Genomic DNA, 20,000 nt, shown 5'->3' with positions numbered 1-20,000 from the left:
TTTTCCATTTCTCTCTCTCTCTCCCCCTCCCTCCCTCCCCTCTCTCTCTTCCTCTCTCTTCTCCTCTCTCTCTCTCTTCCTCTTCTTCTACTTCTCTCTCTTTCCCTCTTCTCTCTCTTCTCTCTTCTTTTTCTCTTCTCTCTCTCTTTCTCGTCCCCCTTTCTTTCCTTTTCTTTCTCTCTCTCTCTCTTCCTTCTCTCTCTCTCCCCTTCTCTCTCTCCCATCTCCCTCCCTCTCTTCTTTCTCTCTCTCTCTCTCTCTCTCCCTCTCTCTCTCTCTCTCTCTCTCCTCTCTCTCTCTTTCTCTCTCTCTTCTGTCTATCTCTATCTCTCTCTCTCTCTCTCTCTCTCTTTGGCTAGTGTTGCCACATACTTTACGATGTAGAAATGGAGAATGAAAGTTTTAATTCGCAAAGAAATGTTGAAAGTGGATCCCATAAGAGGGAAATAAATGAAGGAAGTATGGACACGAGAGACAAGGAAAATGGTTGCGAGCGGGAGAAGAAGAGGGAGAAGAACGACGAACCGAAACAGAAGCCCAGAATGGGGAAACGTTTGCTATTCCCACAGGACTGCGCCATGAGTTCCATGGAGAAACTAAGGTGGGCCATGCAACTGGGCCAGGACCAGCGTAACTTCAAACCACTGCTAAAGGAAGGCAGAGGATATGGTGCGGACAGGAGAGGCAGAGCAGACCCTGACGAGTCAGGCATCACTGTCCCAAAGGCTGTTGGGGAAAAGCTCACGAAAGTGATAATTTTCCAAGACCTGACGACACTAGACCCCGACTTCCTGTTGGGCAACGACAGATTTGTATAGGTAAAGAGACACGAGTCCAGGGGAAAGGAGCGGGGTCAGCTCGTTGCCCTTGTGAAAGGGGAAGTACCAGAGAGGGTATTCATCTCATCTGGAGTCGTATGCAGAATGTTTCCGGCCGGGGTTTTTTACCGATGGAGCAATCTAATCTAAGCGTTTGGTGATATTCATTCTTTTTCATTCTGCTTTTACTCCAAGTTTCCTTGCAGTACACTTGCCTTTTCCTATCAAATTAAAATTGTTTTCAAAGTTTAGTAATGCGCTAAGCATAGTCCTATATATATGCAGTATACGTATAATTAGTATAGAAAAATAAATGTATTGATTTTCGAAAGAATGATCCTTGTACCTGGGATGGATATATTTTTTTCTCTTATCGACACTCCAATTCCTTCAAAATCAGCTCTCGACTATCAATAATACCTTTGATAAAGTGTTCAACGACAGATTATCTAAGAAAAAAATATCCAGACAATTTCTTGACCTGTGTCGCTTCACGCTGAAATAGTTTAAGAAGTATGTGTTTAAAGGTTGACATCAGAGTGAAGTAAAAAGGTACAAAATATATGTTTATTAGCGTTTGTGTTGTAACCCTCTTGTAAATTAGAAAAAATATACATTTATAGTATAGAGACAGCTTTTATTAGAGTGATAGATCGAACAGTTTAACCAATGGTGAAAAAATCAAGGAAACGGCCGAGGAAATAGGAAGCCACAGGCAAGATCTTACTGAATTGAAAAAAAAATGTTAATGGAAAGAAAAAGTGATAGTGTAGACAGGGAAAATATGCTTTCTAATAATGTTAGTGATGTTGAAAATACGAATGAGATCTCTGATATTATTGTTATGCACGATACCATCGACGAATCATCTGAATGCAGTGACGACAGTGACTGATAATAATGCCGACGAAGATGCGCAGGAAACGGACGAACTGTGGGACACCACTCAGAAAATTATATCAGGTGCGGATTATAAGTATAATATCAATATGAGGAAAGCGCGCAGAATCTGTGCAAATAAACAAGATGCAATACATTCGTTCGTTTGAGATTTGCGAAGTTCTGGCTTCGCCCGGGCCTTTCACTTATGGCCCGGCCTGTGTCAGCTTTTTATGGCTGTCTCATTTGGTTCTCTGACACTCGGTGCTTACCGTGGCGGTGGGATTGCCAGCAGGCGCTCCTGTAGACGTGGTGTAAGCATCTCTTTACCAGCACGACGGCTGTGTACTGCGGGTCTTGTCTCAGGAATTGCGTGTGCACACAATTCTCCAATTAATGTGTAAGTGTGGCGTTCGGCTCTCCGCAATGCATGCAACACCTCTCTTCACGTTCTATTGTTTGTATGATCTGCCATGAACAGTGGTAACTTAGGCGCATTCTGTGCAGAATGACTTCGGTACCTCTGTTGTTTATTTCAGAGAGTGCCAGTGGTTCATAGCCGGTGGCGTCTGAGTACCAACTGGCCGAGGGGGAGGTTCTCGTTTCCTGTCTGTGAAGCTGCAGGAAGAAGGAGGTTGCCATCACCGTACACTTTTCGGCTCTGATGTATTATTATGGGATTAGGGGGCATACCCCTGCCAGCAAGCACATTCCCGCTGATCCTTATGTGGCTGGGAACCCAGTTTATGATAATTCTTCTACCCTGTGCAAGAATCCTCTGTGCCAGTATGAGGATGGTAGTCAGAAGGTAGATATTGTCAGTGGGTGAGCGCTGCTGAAGACAGTCGATGGCTTCCTTGGAGTCTGTATGTATGACCACGTATCCTTCCCTCACGGACGCGTGGCTCAGTGCTCCCATGATAGCAACTGCCTCTGCCTGTAGCGAGGAGGCGTTGTCTGTTACATTTATGGATTTTGTGGCATCCCTTGCTGCGAAGCCGGCGCCTGCAGTGTGGGTCAAGGGATCGACTGATCCATCGTGTAATATGTTCTGCTGCCCGGAGGAGTGATGGTTGCAATGACCCTCTGGGTTTCTGCCTTTAGGTTAGGCATGGAATATTCATTCTTTTTGGTTGCCAGTCTCATGACAGAGAACTCTATCGAGGTTTGTGCCCACGGCGGAGCTTCGACAAAGTCAGGGTGGGGGGAGTCCATGCCCTTGGCAAGAAGCGGTTCTTTGAGCTGATGGCGTATTAACACCCTGGCTGTGTGAGACAGCCAGGAGTTGTTTGCAAACAGCTTGTTATCTTGTTCTAGGCGTCTGACTATTTTATGTCTTAGGCTTGTATTCCTGGGAGCCTGGATGACCTTTGATAGAAATTGTGCTGCCATTAGATCGATTTGTGAGGCCAAGGGGAGAAGGTTTGCCTCCAGTTGGAGGTTGAGGACCTTCGCCCACCTTGGGGCACCCAGAATGACCTGGCGGCTTCGTTTTGGACTGTCTCCAGTTGGTCTTTATATTTTTTCTTAATGCCAATCAGAGCAAGGGAGGCATAGTCTACAATGGGCCTGACAGCATGTACATAGAATGATCTTAGTACTCTGTGTCTGGCCCCTATGCGTCTTCCACTCATTGCTCTCATGATGGACAGTCTTGATTTTGTTTGGTCAACCAGGTACTGAACCTCCTTCTGGAAGGAGAGGGTCCGGTCTATCTTTACCCCAAGGTAGAGGTAGTCCTGAACCCACTCCAAGTCCATTCCCTGAATTTTCAGGCTTGTGCCTTGAACTCTCTGTCTCAGAGCCATGGCCTTAGATTTGGTTGCAGAGATCTTTAATCCTGTCCTACAACACTCCTCAGATACGAGGTCCAGACAACGCTGGGCTTTGTTTAGGCAGTATGCTCCAGTGGAGATGATAGCAAGATTGTCTGCATAGGAGATGATCTTGCACCCCACTGGGAGGTTTATGTTGAGGATACAGGACATTAATGTGTTAAAGAGGGCTGGACTGAGAACCCCACCCTGTTGCATTCCATTCTCTAGTGGCATGTGCTGTGATAAGTGACCTTGGAATTTGATTCTGGCTGTTCTATTCCTAAAGTAGTCACCTATCCAAGCCAAGAACTTACCTCTGATTCCTTTTTGGATCAGGCTCTCCTGAATGGCAAGAGGACTTGCCAATTCAAAAGCCTTCTCCAGGTCAAGGAATATTACCACAGATGTGCCCATGCTTATTGTGCTCAAGAGCATGGCTATGCTGTGCGTTGTGCTCATGCCCCTGGTGAACTCGTGGAGGTGTCCATGCGGGGGTCCCATTTTCCATCAGAGCCGGTTCAGAACCATCCTCTCGGCCGTCTTAGCCAGACAACTGAGGAGAGAGATGGGGCGGTACTTCCCTGGCTCCTTTGGTTTAGGGATGGAACTATGGTAGCCCCCTTCCAACTCTGGCAGGGCCGCCGAGAAGCTTTGTTTCTTCTGTTGTATTGTTGTAATGATATAATGATGGCATCATATCAAGTGCTGTACATCCTATCATTGTAATTTAATGCGCTTTGTGACCTCATGTTTTAAGGTGATGACTTGTAGTTACGTTGTTACTTTCGTTGCTGTTATATAATACTGTATGCTGTTTTGTTATAATCTTTAATGCTGTAATCTGTGTGTTAAGCTTTTAGATGTCAATTTAGATGTTTTGAGCTCGATTAATATTATCTTGTAATTATCTTGTAACTACCTACTGTTTGGTTTCTTCACAGATATTAAGATATTAAGCACAGTTGGTTTAATTACGCTTAATAGCTTCTCTAACGCAATTGATCCATAATGATGCAATTGACTATCACAAACAGTTCTGTCAGGAAAGAATAATTAGGGTTTGCTCCTCAGTCAATTTAGATCAGATTTGGAGAGACCTGTTAGAGAGAACAGCTGAGTAGAACATCGAAGTAAATATGTCCTTCTATCAACACAAGTCTGGTGCTTAGAAATGACGGAAAAAGGAGGAGAGGGATAAAGAAACTAGGACAGGCGCACTTACATTATTTGATGTGAAGTGAACCTGAAAAGGAAACTTCTGGGCTCGAAAATGAAGAAAGGCTGGTCCTCAACCTACAGCTTTAGCCTCGCCAGAACTCTCAGATAAACCCGATGAATCAATGTCTGTAGCATCTTTACAAGCAACTCCAATTCAAGGGGAATTCGCTCATAGTGAAACAAACAAGCCAGTTCATTTCGGTTTTGACATCGGAACGTCTCCAGCAGCTCCTACAACACATGAACTAGAAGAAATGACACATCCCAAGCAGTTTCCCAATGACATTACTGGCAGAAAATTTCCCACATATGCACTGAAATTCAAACAACCGAATGGTGAAATAAGTTTCAGAAGATGGCTTGTGTTCAGCCCTGCTAAGAGTGCTTTATTCTGTTTGCCATGTAGACTTTTCACCAGTGCAATGGGCCATATAACATCCCAATCAATCTTGGCATCCGCCAATGGATGGAGCACAGCACAAAAATGGAGAATTAAGCTTCCTGAGCATGAGCACAGTATGACACACAAAAAAATGCTACCTTGCCTGGCGAGAATTGGAGAGGCATTTGGAAGAATCTTCTGGAGTTGACATGCTCCATGATGACAGAATTCTCTCAGAGGCTCACAAATGGAAGCAGATTCTGGCAAGAATCATTCATGTTGTTGTCTTTCTTGGTGAAAGAGGACTGTATTTCCGTGGATCTTCACAAAGAATTGGTGATATTCACAATGGGAATTTTTTAGGTCTTATTGAGCTCCTTGCTCACTATGATCGAGTTCTAAGCGAGCATGTAACAAAAATTCAAGTATCACAGGAAAAAGGTGAGACTGCAGCTCATTATCTTTCAGCAGCATCCCAGAACGAGTTCATTGGTTTGTGTGCAGAGTATGTTCGCAGTCGTGTCTTGGATGAAATTGATGATGCAAAATACTACTCAATCATGGTCGATGCTACACCTGATTCAAGTCATGTTGAACAAACCACCTTTATAATCCGTTATTTGACAAGGGAGCTTCAAGAATTTTTTGTCCAAGAGCATTTCTTGACATTCGTTGATTGTTGTAAGAAGACTGGTCTTGAAATAGCCATGCTAATTTTGGAAATCTTGAAACAGTTTGGAATTTCACTTGCAGATTGATAATGCTGCAAACATGTCTGGCAGATATAATGGAGCCCAACAGCACATCCTTGCTGAAAACCCCTCGTGCCTGTAATCTATGTGGAGCAGATTCTGCAGCTTGCTGTAAAGAAGCAGTGACATTTTTTGGTATGGTACAAACGGTGTAATCCTCCAGTCCCCAGCACGGTCAATTCTTCAAGAAAATGCACGGCCTGTCAGGTACAAGATGGACTGACCGTGTTGCAAGTGTGTGACCATTTGCAGCTCAACTGCCAGGAATACACTCAGCTCTGGAGCAACTTCATACACTGAATCTTACCCCTAAGACTGCCACTGAAGTTAATGGCGCCGTAAAATACATTTCCTCTTTTACTTGCATCCTCATGTCTACAAGGCAAGCCACCATTGATGTAGAGGTCTCCAATCTGAAATCACTTGTGAACGACCTTAAAAATCTGCGCAGTAAATGGGACCAGATTTTAAACGAGGCAAAGTTGGTTGCAGAAGGAATGCAAATTGATTGTTTTCTCCCAGCTAAATGCAAGAAGAAATGGAGACCATTTTTTTTACAAGAAGAGGTTTTTCCAGAAGGCGGTATATCTGAGGAAGAGGCAGCAATTAAATATGACGTTTTCAATGTCATTCCTGATTCTGTTATTGCTGGCCTCTCAACACGGTATGATGCTTGCCTTAACAGAGCAGCAAATTTCCACTGCCTGTGTTACCCTGGCAAAGCAATACAACAATGATATCTCGCAAGATGAAAAAATGGTGCATCTCAAAGCGATCCATGGTGCAAACTTTGGAGACGAATCATTAAGCCCATTCAGCCTCTTAAAGAAAATCAGCAAGTTCAAGCTTGCCGAGATATTCCCAAATGTGTGCATTGCCCTGAGGATATTTTGTACATTGCCCTTTACCGTTGCTTCAGCAGAGCGATCTTTCAGCAAACTCAAGCTCATCAAAAACTTCTTACGGAGCACAATGACACAAGACCGATTGAATGACTTGGCTATTCTAGGCATAGAGAGCGACCTTACAGGTAAGATTGACTTCAGTAATGCAATTAATGCTTTTGCACTAAAAAAGGTTCGCAAAGTGAATACATTTTAATTTGAACATTTTAATTTAAATTTTACATTTTAATTTTTACATTTTAGTGAATACATTTGAAACATTTTGTAACTTCTCAACATTTAACATCAAATGTTCCGGCCAAATTTTTTTTCCGTTTATGACAATCCACTGGAAATGACCTGTAATCTCTTGTTTGAAAATTGAAAAAAATAAAAAAGGGGGCCCATGTCTATTGGTTGCCCCGGGGCCCAGCCAAGCTCTCGGCGGCCCTGAACTCTGGGGTAGAGTGGAAGTTTCCCAAGACTTGTTGATGAGTTTCAGGAGTGCAAGGTCACCTACTGGTCCCAGGTGGGAAATGATGGGGTACGATATCCCATCAGAGCCCGGGGCTGTGTTACAACTGGTTTTATATGCATTTCTTAGTTCCCTCAGAGAAAAGATAACGTCTGAGTTATCGGGTTTGGCTGCCCTTTCTCTGATATGAGCAAGTCTGTCTGGTTGTAGGCGTTCTCGTCTTGCCCTCAGTTCAGCTGGCAGGGTGTTGCTACTTATTCTTGCCGAGAACTCGTGTGCCAGTCTGTTCGCCTCTGACTGGGGGTCATGGTGAGTGCATTTCGGGGCTGAGCGGCTGGTTGCTCGCTTGACCTGTTGTCACAGCTCTGAGAAGGTGGTATGATGGTCGAAGGACTCACCAGCCACTTTCCTCCTCCTCCTCCCCTGACTCTGCTGGCAGTTTTCTTGGCATCCCTGACAGTCTCCCTTAGGAGGGCTAGGTTGTCGGGGGTTCTTTGCTTTCGGAAATGTTTTCGGCACATATTTACCCTGTGGTTGACCTCCCTAATTTCGTCGTTGAAGTACCAGGCATCTTTGTGACTCCTGGACCAAGGCCGAGTTTTGGGTATGGTCAGTGAGGCTGCCTCATCAGTGGTATTTACAAGTCTGGCTTGTAGCACTTCCACATTTTCACTTTGTGTGGATAGTTATAGTGCCGTAATGGTCACTAGTGACGGTCTCATCAACACGCCAGCCAATCCTCTCCACCAGAGTCGCAGTGGCCAGGGTGAGGTCTAGGACCCCTCCTCTGACATGTGTTGGCTCTTGGTTATTGAGGAGAGCGATCTTGGGAATGTCTCAAGCACATTGGCTATGTGATGGCCAGCCGCATCCGGTGCCCAGCAGGAGCCAGGATGGGGGTGGTGTGCGTTGAAGTCTCCCGCTATGATCACTCGTGCAGAGCACAGACCTGGCTGATGTCTAAGATACTACAGTGTGGCCGGCTGTACACATTGTACAATTTCAGGGGCCTCCCGGCCAGGTGAATCTCAACAGCAAGAGATTCAACATCTTCACAGTGCGGTGCATCGGCTATTGCGGAGCAGGGAATTGTTGCTCTGACAAGGTTGATCAGCCCTCTTTTGCCATCAACACGTGGCAGAATGAAGACATGATACCCGGAGAAGCAAACAGGTTCCACTGTTAATGTCTCCTGGAGCATGACAATGTCAGTGCTCCTTGATAGATGTTCCACTGCAGAATACTTAGATTGCGTGCCATGATGTTACTAGTTGATAATTACATCAGAGACATCGTCGTACTCGGATTGACTGGTTTTGGAGTCTGACAACTCCATTGCAAAGTCCTCGCTGGTTGAGGGGTCTTCTTCAGTTGTCAGGCTATCTCTAGGTCCACTGGGGGGTGGAGAGCCTTTGGTAGCTCTGACCTTGTGTATTTTGGCTTTTCTCTGTCCAGGCTGTTTCTGTGGATTCTTTGCTGGCCTAGCCTGGGCAAGGTCAGCTTGTTCTGATTCTGGCTCTGGCACTGAATCAGCCTGGTTAGGCTCTGCCTGTGAGGGCATGGCCTGGGTTGGAGTGGGGAGGAGTCTCGTCTTGGGTGAGGGTGAGAATGGGGCTGTTTTGGCCCTTTCCAGCTTCCTTCCCTTTTGGACTGCGACAGTCTTGGTCAATGCCGTCATGGCGACTGTGACTGCCTTCTCGGCCTCTTCACTCGTCCTTCCCAAGTCTGTTGCTACTGCTGTGACTACAGCAGTCAGTAGGATCGACATGTCCCCTCATCGAGGAGAGGTCTTCTGCTCTTGGGGAGGACTTTGTGGTGCTGTTTGAACCTTTATTCCTGTGGTTCTTCTGCACTTGTTTCATTCTGGGGAACTCCTGTTTGTCGGAGATCTCCGGTTTCGGCTGGGGGGCGGCTTCCTTCCTCTTAGGAGGTCGGGAGGCTTTTTTACTTTTGTTCTTCCCCCAGACATAGGTGCCTGGGGGTGGGTGGGAACAAAGTTTGGTCACTTCTTGGCAACCTCTTGCCGCTTGAGGGCCGCCTCTTTCCCGACAGAGCGTGCCAGGCTCCAGGCTCCTCTTGGCACAGTTAGGACATTTGGCTGTTGAGTCCTTCTTTTCCTCTTTGTAGGCCTTAATGCACACCTCAGTGTTGTGTGCCTTGCTGTGCAGCTAGCCTGGTGGTGTCCGTACTCTCAGTGGCGAGAGGCTCACTTTCCTCCCATCTTTTAGCTCCTTCGTTTCCTGCAGGAAACAAAGGGTAGCTTGATCTTTGGGCATGTTGATCATGCCCTGATCTCGCGCAACCCGGATCGACAACCGGATTTTGCGTTGGTTCTCCAATACCCTGACCATTTGGTAGGCATTGTCGAAGCCTTTGGGTTTGACAGGTATGTTAATCTGGGGGAAACCCCTTTGGGGGTCCAGACTCTCCCTCAGAGTCGGTATCCGCCTCGGTCGTTTCAGCCCGCCATTTCGGCTTTGGGGCTTGCTCATGGGGGCACCAGCTGTTTTGGCTGGTTGAGCTGGTGCTCCCAATCCGGTCAGGAAGGTCGTCTGAGGGGTACTCAGAGACCTTCCTGGCCTGGGTGCTGGCCTGGAGAGTTTTTGTGTCTTGTCCACCATCTTGGCAGCAGGCGTGACAGTGTCATCCTGTGCTCGGGGTTTTCTTTTGCCACCCGGAGGCACGTATGGCTTCAGAGTGGCTGCCGTGGTCTGGGCCTTGCATGGGTCGTCAACATTAGTATCTGTCTGTGGGGGGTATTTTGTTTTGTTTTCCATGTAGTTGGCTGTGCTTCATCCACTCACGCCCCCACTCACCACTGAGTCCAACAAGGGGAAGCTGAGTGTTAGAACTAATGTCTAACAGCAACAGGGGTGATGAGTGGATGTACGCAGCCAATTAGCCATTTGCAGCAGCACTCAAGGACAGTGTGAGTACCAACAGCAGCATGACTGCTTGACCCTAGCCACCCGAGGGAGACCAGCCGATTGACCTGACCGGGCCTGGATCAGGCCCCTTGTCTTGCCAGAATAGAGGACCAAAGAGGCGTGTTGTTAGCTACAGGGCGTACTCATTCACTGCATCACTCAACCTCCAGGACTCCCGTCTCCCAGCACACAAGGCTGCCACGCACGGCAAACGTGTGGGTAGGTATGAAACCCCTGTGGGGAGACCTGAGGGAATGCCCTTCCACCTACAGGACATCATTGTTGGGAACACTTTTGCTCCTCCCTCAGTGAGGAAGGGAGCTCTTTCACTTTTTCCAGGCAGTTACTCTCCATCCCTCAGAGAGGACCTGTACCTTTTTACAAAGTGAATCCCTCTTCTATCAGTGAGAGAAGAGAGGGGTCCTGCACCTGTTCCAGTAAGTTCCTTCATCCCTCTGAAACAGCCAACCACAGACTATTTCCAGACTATTTCCAGGCGGTTCCAATGGTAGGACCGGAATTTAGTGTTCTGTCTAGCGGCAGCTATTTCGACAGAACCAGGCTGAGGGTCTGACATTTTTTCAAAGTGAATCCCTCATCTCTCCGAAACATCCAAAGGCTGTTTCACCTCAGTGAGAGAAGAGGGGTCCTGCACCTATTCCAGTAAGTTCCTTCATCCCTCTGAAACAGCCAATCACAGACTATTTCATCACAGTGAGGGAAACTTTTATCCAGGCAGTCCCTATGGCAGAACGGGAAGTTAGTGTTCTGTCTAACGGCGGCTATTTAGACAGAACCAGGCTGAGGGCCTGACAAAGTGAGGGGCTCCTACCTGCCTGTTGTTCCTATTCGAAACAGAGAGTGGCAGTCATTAGATGGTCTGCAAGACCAGTCCCTAGCAAACAGAATGACAACTCTATGCACACCGTAAGGCAGGCCCTCTAAGGCCCCCAGACACACCCTCCCCTGTGGGAGGTAAAGGTCTGTCCACGTCCGAGCACGCGCCCGAAGAAGGGGTCCAGTTCACCAGAAGGTGTGCACAGAGTTATCCTAATGCCGAAAATTCGTATAGGAAAGAATAGGCTACAGGGCACGAAGTAACATGCAAGCACATAGCATCGTGGCAGCAAACAAGGGGGGCGCGTCACCGTCCGATAACGCGTAAGAGCCGAGGCCGAAATTCCATGGGGCCGAGCACGGTACATCTCTTTAATCCGCCCATGCAAAAGCCTGCAGACCGAGAGGTTCATAGTGGTTCTCTTGGCATTATCTGGCTTGACGCCACCCGCTGCGCCCCGTCGAGCGCCTTTGCCGGTAAGGTCCACCCTTCGCTCTGAATCGCCAAAGTAAGGACCGATTCACCGCAGGGAGAGAAGAGAGGAGAGTCCTTCCAGGTCAGGTGCTCAATGTCCACTGGATGCAATACAGGTATGTAATGCTATACAAGAAATAGGCAGACTAATAAGCTTCATCAAACTCAAATCTAACCAGTCAGCTTGTAGGAGCACGACCCCACAACCAGGAGTTCAGCGTAGTTTCCCAGGTCGGGTCACATCAGGTCCACAGCCATATCCACGCTCATTGGACAGAGGGCTCCTCTCGTTTCCTGTGTGCCTTACACAGTGCACATGTACTTAAGCCGCAGAGCCCAAAACGAGATCAGCATTCCCCAATCCTCTAGCAGAGCAGACAACAGCAGCAGCACCACAAGGACTGCCTAGTCCTTAGCCAACTGGGGGGCCTGCCGGCTCCCTCGTTGATCTCCGACTTCACCACTAACACCCAGCCATACCTGTGGGCGCTCACACCCACAACACTCCCCAAAGAGATAAGACACCAGTAGCCTCAAATAGTAGATGTGCAACCATCCAATCTAGTATACTGGTGACCACCGGAGTGATATGTTAAGGTATTTTGCTCACTCGCTTTGCTCACTCTCTGGAGGGGGAGTACCTGTAGCAGCACGACCCCGCAACCTGGAGTTCAGCGTAATTTCCCAGGTTGGGTCACATCAGGTCCACAGCCATGTCCACTCCTCATGGGACAGCGGGCTTCCCTCGTTCCCTGCGCACTAGCGCTTACACAGCGCTAGTGTACTTAAGCCGCAGAGCCTGAAACGAGAACAGCATTCCCTGATCCTCCAGTAGAACAAGACAACAGCAGCCCAGTCCTTAGCCGACTGGGGAGCCTGCTGGCTCCCCCATGGATCTCCGACTTCATCACTCAGCCATACCTGTGGGCACTCACACCCACAACAAACACTCCCCAAAGAGATAAGACACCAGTATCCTCAAACAGTAGATGCGCAACCATCCATCTACTATAAGGTAATCATAGGGTGTGATAGGGGACATGGAAACAGTTACTTTTCTTTCATGGAATATACGTAGTGTCAACCGTAGAATTAATGACTTGCTATACTATATTCATAACAATAATGTTGACGCTATCTGTTTACAAGAGCCCTCCATGTCAGCCACTAAAATAAAAACCGCCCCTAGAATTAGAGGAACCACTCCTATGCGAACACAGGAATTGCAGGCCTACTGACTTATGTCAATGACACCATACCGCATTAGCTGGTGCAGAAGTCTGATGACAACAATGTGAGTATCAGCATTTACATATTCGAAAAGCCTCTGGGTTTTTCTCTCTGTACAATGTCTATGCAAGGTGCAGAATGTTTCAAACTGATTCACTGCCCACCTTTCAGAATCACAGCACAATATGCATGGGGGATTATAATTTTAGACATTTATCATTTGGAGATAGTTAGTGCAATGAAAACGGCGAAGAGTTCCGACATCTTGTGAACAATAAATCAATGACCATATATGATACAGGCAGGCAAACTCACGTGGCGGGGGGCAGGCTTGATTATGTGATAGGACGGCATCTTGTGCATGGACACGTCAGAAGCATGCTTGCAACAGAGCTAATCAGTGACCACTTTGCAAAAGTAACGAAATACGCTCTTGATAATATTCAGTCTGCAAAAACAAATAGGCTTAAATTTTCTATTCCTCTTTGTCTTGAGCACCATATTAAATCACGTATTTATGACTGGTATTACGATTACACAGTAATGAGTGTTGACAAATTTTCCATGGACATGACGAAAGTGGTCACTGATTACTACAACACCTGGGTCTGTCCAAAGAAAACCTTCAAGAACAACAACTCACAATGCTCCAAACAACCTAAGTGGGTCGGTGACCCTACACTATTAAGGGAACAAAAGCGAGTTCAGGAGCTTTTCGATGTCTACAAGCAGGACAATACCTGTGACAACCTTATTCAATTCCTTAAGGCTAACCAAAACCTAAGGGAATTAATAACTCACTTCAGAAATGAACACTTTGAACAATTCCTACAAAGCATTAATAATAACACCTCAATGTCTGAGGTCTGGAAAAAATCGATTCTTAGGCAAACCAACTAACACCCCACAGTTCCAAAGTCTTCTTGCACAAGTAGATTTGCTCCTTAGTCAATGGGCTGGAGCGCCCAAATTGCGCTAACTTCCCGCAAATATTCCCAATAACCTTAGCCTAAAATTGCATGTAAATTTGCCAATGAGATTGGATGCTCTGATCCCGACCCTCCAGACTTTGCTGAGATTACTGAGTGGGAACTGAACAATACACAAATCAAAGGAAAAGTGTCCGCCCCAGGTGAGGATGGAATTACCGCCTGGTACCGCCTGGTACCTGGTAATCCTTTTTTGCACCTGTACAGGTTAAGTTTGTCACAAGGTATCAAGGATTTTTTTTTTATTATGATGTATGATTTATATTTTATTTTACCATGTACAATTATAGAAGTCACAAGGTATTGCACTATGTCAAATATATGTAAAATTGTATGCATATCTCTCTTAATATCTGCGTTTGGCAAAGACTCTGAACTCCGGCGGTCCGAGCGTGAATCCTGCGACGCCCTCCGTGTTGGTGACGGGGACGGCGGGGTCGAGCTCGAAGTCTAGCTGCTGCACGAGCGCCGCGAACAGCAGAAACGACGTCATGCGAGCGAGAGGCTCCCCGAGACACAGCCGTCGACCTGGAGGACCGTGAAGGAGAAAGTATATGGTAACTCAGAGGAACATGGACAATGGGAACAGTAATTTCTTGTCTTGTACTGAACTATAAAACTTTATTCATAGTAAAAGAATGCAAGCAGTTAAACTTACAGTTCGACCATGAACACAAGACGGATCCTTTACCTTTGCCGAAGGGAATCATTCGCTCGTCCTTGCGGAAGGTTCCATCAGCGTTGATGAAGCGCTCGGGACGGAAGTTTTCAGGGTCGCCCCAGTATTCCGGGTCCATGTGAACACTGTACAGATTGTTCATCACCATCGTTTTGGCTGGGATTCGGTACCCCTTTGAAGAAAAAATATAACCTAGTTTTTTTAAACAATGCACGTGCGCATAAGCGATTTGGTAAAATTAACTAATACATGCAGTGATTTCAACTGAAATTAACATGCCATTCATAAACATGTTAGAAATAAGTATGGTATCCTTTGTCTACAATTTCATAAAATAATTCATGGATATATTATGAAGCAATATCTAGAAAGCGGGAAGTACAGTCAAGTGAGAAAACAGATCATCATAAACTTATAGTGGTATGTAACTTACCCGCAATACTGTATCTCGCATAGCACTATGAGGGACGGTTAAGGTGGCCGCCCCTCGAAAACGTAGTACTTCATTTAGAGTTGCCTCTAAGTAGGGCAGGCTGTGGACAGGTAGTATGTGGCATTAGTTGCTTCCCTCCAATTGGGACAGACATGATCAAATAACTTAAAGGTAATTGTCTTGAAGAATGTGTTTATATGATGGATTTCTGTGCATGAATGGCGGCTTACGAGCTGGGATGGAATTCACACTGATGTTGGCCGTAATGACTGGTGCATCATTAATGCACTGTTAATACAAATTGCAAGATTACACAGGAAAGTGACAGCTCGAAGACACTGGCGCCCGAGTAATGAATGCACAATGAAATAAAAGGAAACCTTTTCTAATTGGGGCTATACATCGTGATGTTACTACACGAAATGGTTACAAACTCAAGAAAATATGGTTAAAGGAAATATAGAAAAGGACAGAGAGATGCATGAAAAGAGTGTGTCACCTTAAGGGGTAAATAGGTATGTTCCCAACCAGGTGCCATAATAAACTTCAATCTGGCCATGAGTGCCATGGATCTGCAGCTGTGCAGCTTCTCGTTATCAAGACGCAAACAAAAAATTCGGAAAAACACGTTGAACAACTGCCTTACGAAATGCTGAGACTAGCATCATTGAAGCAGATAATGGAATACATTAACAGGAAATGGAGCCGTTGGCGCACTAGGAAGCAGCACCAATGAGGCGTATATCTTCGCTTTGTCACATATCTCGCTTTGTCACATATCTAAGTGGAAATAATCACTTAGGAGACCATTCACGTGAGATCACATGCATACATACACGCACATACGCGCATACCGTGGAAGATATTACACATAGACATGATTATATAAAGTATAAACACACCCACAACAAACCATCTTTATCGATTTTTATCTTTTAAACGATCTTCATCGTTTATTTAGGGCCTGTGATACTTACTGTGTTCGGTCCGCCATGCTGGGAAAACGATTTCGCCCAATAACGGAGTCAATCTCCTCTTGCACTTTCTTCATGACTTCCGGGAAGAGGCACATGAGCATAACAGCAAATGCCACAGTGGCGGATCCTGTCTCAGCTCCAGCGCTGAACACGTCAGTACAAACTGCAATCAGCTGTTTCTCTGCAGGAAGAGAAATCTTTTGGGAAATCTGTTCCTCAGGTCAGGATAACTGAAATGACCTTGCTTTCTCAATATTAAATAATTTGTAATGTGTTTCCCCATGAGGGGATCGATCGCCCAGGGAAAACAAATCTATAGTCAGGAACAGTTAGAATCCTTGAGAATCCCTGACTGACGTTGGGATCTGCTTGGTTGCTTATCCACTTACCAGAGAAAGTGGAGCACATTTTGCTGTTGTTGAGTTCGTTGTTAATCTCATTGAGGTAGATATCTATAAAATCTCTAGGGTTGTTAGGGTCGAGGCTTTCCTTGTGTTGTTCTACTGCTTTCTGTAAACCACGTCACAACGAAACGCAAAGCAAGTAAAGTTGCCAGTGATTAACTATGAGCTATTAAGTACACGTCATGTATGAAAATTACTTTTTCGAAATATGATGGTATGCGCTCCTAAACTCATTTTACTTGGCCTTACCTTAATAAATTCTTCTACGAGAGCAAAACCGTGCATTACAATCACAGCTCTATTTGCCCGAGAAACAAAATGACGCAAAAAGGGGAATGCACCAACGAGGCCACCGCTTGGCTGAGAAGGAACATATATCTATAGAAGAACTCTTGTGTATATATACATGCTTTGTACATTATCGTTATTATCATTTTAATCGTTATTATAATCGCTATTATCATGATAATAATAATTATAATAGTAGTGATGATTATAATTATAATATTATTATAACTGGAATAATAATTTAAATAGCAATAATGATAATGATTATTATTATTACTATTATCATTACTGTTGTTATCATCATCATTATCACCGTCGTCGTCATCGTCGTCACTTTCATTATTATTATTGTCAATTCATTATTGTTACTTTTATCACTGTTGTTACTTTTATTATAATTGTTGTTGTTTATACTGTTACTTTTATTATCATTACAAAAAATATAGAACTAGTACAACGACAGCGACTGACTTCTCTATTATAATTATCCGCGCCTTACATCTCCTGCTCTGAAGAGTTTGTTGAGGCTGTCCACGAGATGCATGAGTTGCGGGTCCTTCCTCGGGAATCTGTCGCCGCCCATTACCGCCCACAGGATGTTGATGGAAGAAATGCCCACGACACTCTGGTCAGCAGTTATAGATAAAGGTTATTTTTGCTTAATATCGACAAATATCAATATGTACCTGCATACATTTGCACTGTACATGCATGTACATGTGTATGTATATGTATTTAAGATACTGATAAAATTTTGTATGTGTATATAGTGTGGCACACACACATTTATGTGTGTGCACACATCTTGCTAACAGATTTTAGTATTTCATCATCTCACTCCTCCCACCAAGACCTCAGAATCTCTCCTTATATATATATTATATATAATTATATATTATTATATATATATATATATATATATATATATATATATATATATATATATATATATATATTATATATATATATATGAAGCCAGAATTAATAACAAAAACCGCAACTGCCTCGTTTACCCATTAGACAGCCCTATGCCATAAACACCACTTTGGTCAGTTTAAGGAATCCAAATGCTTATGATTTATGTTTTGTATATATAATTGTATTGAGTTCATGTATTTCGTGTGTATCGTATGATTATATTCTTGTGTTATTCTTGCATTGGCATTATTTAGTTACGATTTTTTAATGAAAAAAAAGTCTGTATAATTGGACTGCCTATAACGGCCCTATTCTCTGGTTCCTGCTTACAGCATGATAATGAAGGTTTGTGAAATAAATATGAGATTCTTGATAGCCATATTAATCTGCCAATTTGTGCTTACTATATGAATAAATTAATGTAAAATCATATAGACAACTATATGTGATCTGAAAGACGGGTCTAAATCCAGGCAAACTTACAACGGGTCATTACATGGGAACGTTCAAGGATAGAAATGTTCCAACGAAAGCCGAGCAGTATATTCAACATCATTTGCGTTTAATATGCCTTGCGTCATTTGAAGATTCATTAGTCTATGAACCACTGACTTCGGATAACAAAATAAATGAAAACTAAAAGTGTAGATGAGTCCCTCGCAATGCCTAAAGCTGAAATCATAAGTGAAAATTCAACGATCAGTTCTGTATGTTCCCTTTGTAACAGTTGCTACCCAAAATCGGAGAATACTTGGTGCATATGTGTTATAGGACGTCGCTGTAAGGAAAAGGTTGGAGCTAATACACTGATAAACAATTATCACGAAATTAGTCATAACAGTGATAACGGGGGAGTAGTATCTGCAGTTGCTTAGATTTGATATCTGAGATAAGTACTGGTCGTGCTCGCCAGACGCTAACCCCCCCCCCCCCCACTACCTGTAGTTTGACGCTGCCGTCGGCGTCCAGGATCTCGTCGATGAGCTCCTTGGCCTCCTCGTGGATCACGCTCTCGTGCGAGCGCTTCCCGAACCCCAGGTTCCGGAAGTGATGCAGGGAAAAGCGACGCTGTTCTTTCCAGAATTCACCTTCCACGAACATCACGCCTGCAATATGTATTTATTAATAGTGTTATTCACAATAACAGGATTGCAGATTATATCAAATGCTTAGTTAGCTACGTATATATTCTGGCATAAAATAGTCATCAGACCGAGGTTCTCACCGCGAAGAACTCCCCCTTGCATTATCTTCCGAAGGGAGATCTCGGGACGCCCATTGAGATCGTCGTTCTGCAGCGACTCTTTAATTGCTTCCCATCCATTGACGACCACGACAGGTTTGTGGGCAAAGAAAATTCCTATGACTGCCCCGTAATTACGTGAGATTCGCCACATCTGCTTGTGAATAAGATGATTTTCTAAATTTGGCAAAAAACCCACGAGAGGAGTCCGGGGGGGTCCTGAAAGTTTGGAACAAATTCAAAGGCTATATATATATATATATATATATATATATATATATATATATATATATATATATATATATATATATATATACATATGTACATATATTATGTATGTGTATGTGTGTTCGTTCGTGCGTGCGTACTTGCGTGCGTGCGTGTGTGCGCGCGCGCGCGCGTGTGTGTGTGTGTGTGTGTGTGTGTGTGTGTGTGTGTGTGTGTGTGTGTGTGTGTGTGTGTGTGTGGCTTAATACCAGTTGACTGTGCAATTTCATATCTTGAAGTCCTGTGTCTAAGATTGCTATTATTCTCACTATATTATCAGTCCTATACATCACTATAGGAATATTCGGTCTAGATATAAATGAGACCTATTCTTTATGACTATTCTTAAGTATGACTATTCTTAACATTAAACTGATCATGCGCACAGTGTGGCACCAACGCTTTTGATGGTGTACACCGACGTTACTTTTAATGCTATATTATTTAAACGACAATCGTATATTTCATCTACAAAATCCAATAAAGGAAATGACGTTGTTATCCTTAATAATTTCAGATTGTATTCACAATCTATCAATGTATCCTGCTCGATAACACGACGTACCAAAAACTACAGTCCAACCCTTATCGCATTGCTATAGAATAGTTTCGTATAAACTCAAGCATATTGTTGCTAAATAGCCAGATCCCAAATTCCTTGATCGGTTCCGAACTGTAAATCATTCTATTTCATATTTTTACGGCCTTCCGAACACTCACAAAGATGGTTTTCCCTAAAGATCCCTTATTTCTTCACGAACAAGTGTATAATTTCTTTGCTTGCTAGCACTTACTCTCCGTTCATGGGATCTTTCCTTAGCATTTATATAAAGTATTTAATGGATTTCAGTAAAAAGTCTCCCGACGCAATTAGTTTGGATGTACATTCCCTTTTATGTTTCATCGAGCTCATTCGCCACGAATAACGCTTATATTTTTGGTGGTAAATTTTATAAACAGAATCATGGTATCACGATGGAAGCAGTTTATGCATTGTCCTTGCCAATTTATACATAATGTTCAAATCTGAACTCTTTCCGTTTACTCTCCTTACAGATAGGTTGGTTTAAATATGTGGCTTGTGAACCCGGTAGATTATGACGCTCCA

General features: G+C 44.3%; 2 protein-coding genes across 3 annotated transcripts in view; one reads left to right on the top strand and one right to left on the bottom strand.

Moving 5' to 3' along the window:
• Window positions 1-5,323: 5,323 nt before the first annotated feature.
• Window positions 5,324-8,735, top strand: LOC119572557. The gene is made up of 7 exons (XM_037919662.1): window positions 5,324-5,795; window positions 5,849-6,001; window positions 6,119-6,316; window positions 6,552-6,896; window positions 7,150-7,279; window positions 7,457-7,534; window positions 8,681-8,735. Exons 1-7 carry the CDS (start codon window positions 5,324-5,326, stop codon window positions 8,733-8,735), a joined length of 1,431 nt encoding a protein of 476 aa, XP_037775590.1.
• A 5,218-nt stretch (window positions 8,736-13,953) lies between these two features.
• The window catches only part of LOC119572207 (methyl farnesoate epoxidase-like), a 14,376-nt gene continuing 8,329 nt past the window's right edge, over window positions 13,954-20,000 (bottom strand). For both annotated transcript variants that reach the window (XM_037919184.1, XM_037919185.1), the window contains exons 3-11: window positions 18,608-18,844; window positions 18,322-18,488; window positions 16,964-17,089; window positions 16,426-16,536; window positions 16,162-16,282; window positions 15,773-15,953; window positions 14,796-14,895; window positions 14,375-14,534; window positions 13,954-14,211 (exon numbers count right to left, since the gene is read on the bottom strand). In XM_037919184.1, the coding sequence (XP_037775112.1) occupies window positions 14,030-14,211; window positions 14,375-14,534; window positions 14,796-14,895; window positions 15,773-15,953; window positions 16,162-16,282; window positions 16,426-16,536; window positions 16,964-17,089; window positions 18,322-18,488; window positions 18,608-18,844 (1,385 nt within the window). In that variant the 3' untranslated portion in view covers window positions 13,954-14,029. The remainder of the gene's footprint in view (window positions 14,212-14,374; window positions 14,535-14,795; window positions 14,896-15,772; window positions 15,954-16,161; window positions 16,283-16,425; window positions 16,537-16,963; window positions 17,090-18,321; window positions 18,489-18,607; window positions 18,845-20,000) is intronic.

This window comes from Penaeus monodon, chromosome 4, assembly GCF_015228065.2.
Source record: "Penaeus monodon isolate SGIC_2016 chromosome 4, NSTDA_Pmon_1, whole genome shotgun sequence".
NCBI classification, from domain to species: domain Eukaryota; kingdom Metazoa; phylum Arthropoda; class Malacostraca; order Decapoda; family Penaeidae; genus Penaeus; species Penaeus monodon.
The sequence above is the reverse complement of the archived record's forward strand: the minus strand, read 5'-3'. Positions and strand labels throughout refer to the sequence as shown.